This window comes from Serinus canaria, chromosome 3, assembly GCF_022539315.1.
Source record: "Serinus canaria isolate serCan28SL12 chromosome 3, serCan2020, whole genome shotgun sequence".
NCBI lineage: Eukaryota > Metazoa > Chordata > Aves > Passeriformes > Fringillidae > Serinus > Serinus canaria.
Window position 1 is genome coordinate 57,834,383 of NC_066316.1, and position 6,000 is coordinate 57,840,382.

A 6,000-nucleotide genomic window follows, 5' to 3' on the forward strand; every position below is an offset into this window, starting at 1 on the left:
GCGAGTTCCTTTCAAAAGTATAAATTGCTTCAGTCAGACTAAACATACATTTTCTGTTTGCAAATATTTTGCGGTAAAATTGCACTCAGCAGCAGGGTAGAATAATTTCATTCATTGTTCTCTTGAAGTGCATAGTAGAACTCTTAATTCATCTAAGAAACTTGGGCTGTTGAAGCCAGCTGCCAGCACTGTGCCATTACTGTCGTGTCTGTGCCCTTAAAACAAGAGGTCGGCGGACCAGGAGTTCCCAGCCACATAAATGCCTCTGGAAAATATGTTCATTGTCTTCAAAATAAAGATAAAGAGATAGAGATAAAGCCACTAATTATTTTTCAGTCAGAGTAAAGTCATTATTTACCTTTCTGTGTACTCCTGGTTGCTTTTGTTCATTTCTTGTTGCTTTTTGTTTCCTTGTTGCTCAGAGGCAAGGGCTGAGGAAGGTGCAGGATGCTTGAGGAATATTTTAGTCCCCAAGACACTTGCAGTGTAGACTGCTAGATAAAGCGAACAGCAGTACGAGAAGCAGTGGTGTCTGCTGCTGGTGTGTACACAGTAAGCATCTTCAACACTTACTGTTCCTGCATCTTTTGGCACATGGTTGCAGCTGTGTTCCTCACTTTTCACGGGGTACCATTATATTCCTCCCTTCCTTTCTTCAGTGTTGTATTTCAAGTGGCGAATGAACACTGCACATGGTTAATTAACTGGGAAGGTGCTGAGTGCAGTTAGCAAGAATTGCAAAACAAGGTGGTAAAGAAGCATGTGTTAGAATATTCAAAATTTAACTCAATTTTATGCATATCTCAGATGCATATCAATTTCTGCTTTTTAGAAGGAAATCAGCATCTTGCTATGAGTATTGACCAAGCATTAGTGAGCATGAATTTGAGATTTTGAGTGGTTAAATCCAATGCTTAGTGTCAATTCAGTAAGCAAATTTAGAGGTTAAGATGTGCATTTTCTGTATCAGTCACCTGCACTCAGCGTGAGGCCAGGGGCTCTATTCTGTCTCCCTTTAATAGACCAGCAATTCCCACTGAATTTCCCAGTTCCTGTGGCAAAGAAATCAGCAAATCAGCCTGTTCAGCCATGGTTACCAGCGCCGCTCGTCTCTTGAGCAGAAGCTGCGGCTTTTCAGGGTCTGTGTGTGGCCACAAATTCAGTCAAGGCCCTGTGTGTAAGTGCACATCTCACCTGGCGCAGTCCTGTCCACAACAGTGAGGTTGTGCACGGTTAGGCCCAGCACTAAGAGAGGTCTGCTCTTAATTGTGTGGCAAGGGGATAAAGCTGCACAAAAGTGAAATTAAACAGCTCTCCCCTTCACAACCATTAGGACGATACAGCATGTCCTGGCCCTTTTCATAATGAGGGCTGAGATGTTTGCACAGCTCTCGGTTCACAGCGAGTTGCTTTAATTAAAGCTAACCTAGCCCACGCATGAACCCGACTGGTGAATTTGGGTCGCCTGGAGGACGCGCCACCTCGTCCAGTTATCTCGGGGAAAAGTGGGGGATGAGAATTAACACAATCCAGGCTGCACGGATGCCCGAGGCAGCTCAACACCGGCCTGCCGGGTATACTCAGGGGAGGGAACCCCCGGGAGGGTCTGTGGCCCCCGCGCTGCTCCCCGGGCAGCCGCCGGCCCCCGCAACTAGCGGGGACGGAGGGCTTGGTCCGGGGGACGGCCCTGCATCCCCTGCCGCCCCTCTCTTGCTTTTGGCAAGAAAGTACCCAGGTATCAAACGGAACCGAGTTGGTATTGAAAGAGCAAGTGAGGCGGAAATTTAAAGCCCCTGTGCTAATAATAACAGTATAAATAACCGAAGACATCTTGTAAACAGTGCGGTCATAACCCTGAAACATTAAACAGCGCGGTGGGATCTGGCGCATCAGCTGCCGGCGGCCGCTGCCGAGGCAGGGGGAGCGCCCCGCACTCCTGTTTATCTCAGCCTCATCTCCCACGGGTGCGCTGATCGATAGAGAGGAGATGTTTAAGTTAAAAATTCCCGGCGCTGAGGACCGACTGTACTTTATCAATAGCTCACTGTTCCTGTCCCCGCGGAGCTGAGCGGCAGGGGCGGCTCCCGCAGCGCCCGGGCGCCGGGCTGCGGAGCCGGGCCGGGCTCCCGCGGCGAGCGGAGGTCCCAGTCTCCCCCTCCCCCAGGGGAGTGCTGCAGGTCTTTAGCTCCGGGGAAGCAGACCTCCTGTGGCCCGGGCGGAGAGGAGGGATCCCCGCAGCGCGGCCGCTTCGTGGAGCGGCGGAGCCGGAGGAGGCTCAGTCCTTGCCCCGCCGAGCCCGAGAATCTCGAACGAACACTTAACACCGCTCCGTGTTCAGTAGAAAGGAAGGTTTATTCACAGAAATAGAGCAGAATCTGCTTGAAGAAAATATATCTATATATCTTTAGGGTGAATTACTTCATAGAGATGACTGTCAAAGTCAGTTTTTCTAGGCATCTACATATTTCACAGGTCTCAGACAAAAGATACACGCGGGGCAGGTTTTGTTTGATCTCTGTCTTTTCTCTAGTAGCTCTTGAACCAGCAAGGCTGTGGTTGCAGGACACTCGACTGTACACGCATTTAATAAAGTTAAATAGAGTCAGGATCTCTCGGGGTGGATGGAGTCTTTGCTAGGTCATATTTGGTCTCCTCTGCGCCGGAAGAGCGGCTCTCCCCGTGGCTCTGCCCGGGGCCCGGGACAGCGGCGGGGCCGCGGCGGGTCCCTGCCCGCCCCGCCGCCCGCTCCACGGCCGCGCCGGGACGGACGCTGCTGGCCCGGCCGCAGGGCTCAGGATGCCGTCGGGCCGCACAAGCGGTTTGTGTTCACCACTTCTTTCAGGTCACTCTCGGGTTTGCCGGCTACCATAAAAGGCCAAGTCTGTAGCCAGGAAAAGACACGAGTGGGAAGGGGGTTACACATGGAGAAATGCACATTGCAACGCTCATATCGCCACGGGAGCGTCCGGGTGGACCGAGCCCGGCATTCCCCACCTTAATCCACTTCGGGCAGCGCTCAGCGGGGCTCAGGCCGGGGCAGTTGCCGCTGGCTTCGGCAAGGACCCTTTTGACTTTCCCCTGCGGCTGATGCCGCTGTGCCTCATAGCCCCGGCGGTCCCCACCGGGCGTCCTCGGGGCGGCAAAGCCTGTCTGATACGCGGCAGAAGGGAGGGAGAAAGGAGCCGCCTGGCTCCGGCACATTCGCATAACCGCGGCATAATCGCCGCGGGCACCCCTCGCGTTTGGTCGAGACCGGCGTGGGAGCTCCGGCCTGTGGGAGCCTCCTCACGCCTCACCACGCTACCCCGGGCGCAGGAGCTGCTTGGGGCCCTGGCAGCCCCCGGCCGCTCTCCCCGGCCTCCCGCGGCTCGGGGAGCATGTTTTGGTGTGCCTCTGTGGGGCTGCGGAGGAGGAGGGAGTTTATATCTATATTGGGTGCTGGTTTTGTTTTATTTTATTTTTTGCTATGTTGTTGCGCTGAAAATTTTGTTTTTAATCAAAAATTATCTCCCAGGCCCTCAGCAGCTGACACAGCGGGTAACCTATTTTCCCCCAGAGTCCAGAGCTCAAAAGGAAGACCCTGACCTCAGTGAAGCGTCCCCAGCTCCCCTCTGTGATCCATTTATGAGTCAGGGTCTGCACATGTGGGCAGTGTAAAGGCTGTATGCCTAAAAAGAGGCCAGGCAGATCTTGCTTACCCCTGGTTTACATAATTTGTATATATTTTTAGAGCTAGAAACTGGATATTTCTGGTGGCCGGGTATGGTTGGGAGATCCAGGGCTGCTTGGGAAAACTTTGTGTGGTGGGAGCAGCAGGAGGGACACCACACAGCCCAGGGAGAGGCATTGTGGAGTGTGCCTGGGGCAGACACCTCCTCTGGGGAGTCTGCATTGGTATTTATTTTTCCTGTCCCATTTTACAGGTATAAGAGAAATTTCCTGGACTCAGCAAACCTGAGCTGTTGAGCACAGAACCCCAAGAGTCCTGTCTTTAAAAAGCTAGGGCTTGGGGACAGTATTGTGTCAGGAAACACTGGGGTAGAGACACAGGATAAGAATAAATCCTGTGTCCTTCCTCAAGCACACCCTTTTCTACCCGAATTCCTGTACCTGCCCACTTGCAGGTAGAAAGCCTCTGTGGTTTCTCAATCATTTCTGGGGCAGCAAAGTGTAAAGCCTGCCCCTGCTTATTTGTGGTCAGAGTGACTGCCTGTCTCCTGGAAGGGATTGCTAGGAGCAGCAGAGGGGGCCTAGGAGGCTTGGTGCTCAGGACACAGGGCAGCAGGGCAGCTGGGTGCCTGTCCCCTTGCACAGTACCACTTTCCACCCCAGTGGCACCAGGCTCTCTGTGAGAAGCGCAGCAAAGTTTTGTCCCTGCACATGCCCCATGCCAGCTCCTCGCCCACCTCTCCCCATGCACACGCACAGAGTGCCTGTCCTCGGCGGACTCTGACTTACCAAGTTGACTGGGTGGATGTAGCCGTTCTCATACTTGTCATTGGCCAGGATCTGCCTCAGGTGAGCAATGTAGCTGGAGGCCAACCTCAAGGTGTCCAGTTTGGAAAGTTTGGTGTCTGGGGGCACCCAGGGTAGGGTGGTCTTAAGCCTGGAGAAGGCTTTGCTAAGGACCCTCATCCTTGCCCTCTCCCTGGCGTTGGCAGCATTTCTTTGTACCTGCTTTCCCTCCTGGCTCACTCCATTTAAAGGGCTCTTCTTGGGGGGAGCTTTTTTCCTCTTGCCCGAGGCCCCTCTCCCCTTCTGAGGGGAGCCATTCTCGCCATTGGATCCCTCCTCGTTGCTCTCGGTGGACGCCCCAAACTCTTTGTTAGTATCCATTTTCAGGCCATCGCACTCCAGCATCTCCACCTCCTGCAGATCTTCCACATCACTGAGGGACCCAGTGGACATGGTCTGGAAGATGCCAAACGACCAGCAGGAAAGGGGGGAGGGGGGGAAGAAGGGCAGCTCCTCAAATCTATTTCAAGGCGGCGTAGGAGAGAAGGGGTGCCAGTATTTTCCTCCCCTTCCCTCCCCGCCCAGGACTAAGGCACAATACCAGTCCAGAGAGGATCCCCGCCCTCCCGCCCCCCAACTCTGCTTTGCCTGTGTTTGAGGGAGGGAGTGAGTTTGTGTGAGAGAGGGAGAGAGAGAGGGAGAGAGAAAGCCGAGGAATTTAGTGAGGACACTAGTAATTTATCTGGGGGATAAGAGAGGCGGATCCAGCCCAGGGGAGGGGCCCTGCCCACTGAGCACACCACATCCCCAATCACAGACCTTTGCACAGGACAGGGAATGAAGTATCCCAGCAAGCCTTTGCCGAGAGCTCAGAACTGGGATTCAAATCTTCACAACTGGACTAAAACAACTTACTCTCTCTCCCCGTGCTCTGTCTTCCTATCCTCCCCCTTCCTCCTCCTCCTTCTCCTTCTCCTCCTTCTCTTTTCCTTCCCCACTTCCCTTTACAGCCCAGGGTTGCTCTCCCCCTCTCTGCCTCCTAGATGACCCAGGCAGCTGGTGTCATGATTCTTGATGAAAGCCAAAATGGGTCATGAGGAGAGAGAGCAGCAGATCCACCAGCCAAGCCTTCCAGGGAGCTTTGTAATGCGTGCCGTCGAAATGCTGTCCTGTAACCTAATCTGGGGGAGATTTGTGGATGATTATATTTGCGAACGCATCCTGTCCAGCTAGTTGCATATTCCAGGAAGGGAGTGCTCTGCTGCCTGGCCAGCAGCGTGGACCTTGCCGTCACAGCCCAGGGGCTGGAGGCAGGAGGATCTGGCTTCTTCCAGCCTTCCGGGGTGACGTCCGACAAGTCCCGGTCCCTGTCGGTCTTTGAGTCCTCCCAGCTGTGGATGTTGCGGAGGCTTTCCTGGTCCACAGGTGTGCCAAGTGGACAAGATCCCAGCACTCTGTGAGCCACACTGAGCTGAGGGAGAGTGTTTTTCTGCTCGGGAGGGTCTTTGTGGCTGCAGAGAGGGTGGCAAGGTTGTGCATGAAATG

At 53.9% G+C, this 6,000-nt stretch overlaps 1 protein-coding gene across 1 annotated transcript; it reads right to left on the reverse strand.

Moving 5' to 3' along the window:
* Positions 1-2,748: 2,748 nt before the first annotated feature.
* On the reverse strand, positions 2,749-5,686 carry TCF21 (transcription factor 21). The gene is made up of 2 exons (XM_009095235.4): positions 4,459-5,686; positions 2,749-2,881 (listed from the first exon to the last, which is right to left on the reverse strand). The coding sequence occupies exons 1-2, from the start codon at positions 4,906-4,908 to the stop codon at positions 2,792-2,794; spliced, it is 540 nt and encodes a 179-aa protein (XP_009093483.3). The 5' UTR covers positions 4,909-5,686; the 3' UTR covers positions 2,749-2,791.
* Between the last annotated feature and the right edge of the window lie 314 nt (positions 5,687-6,000).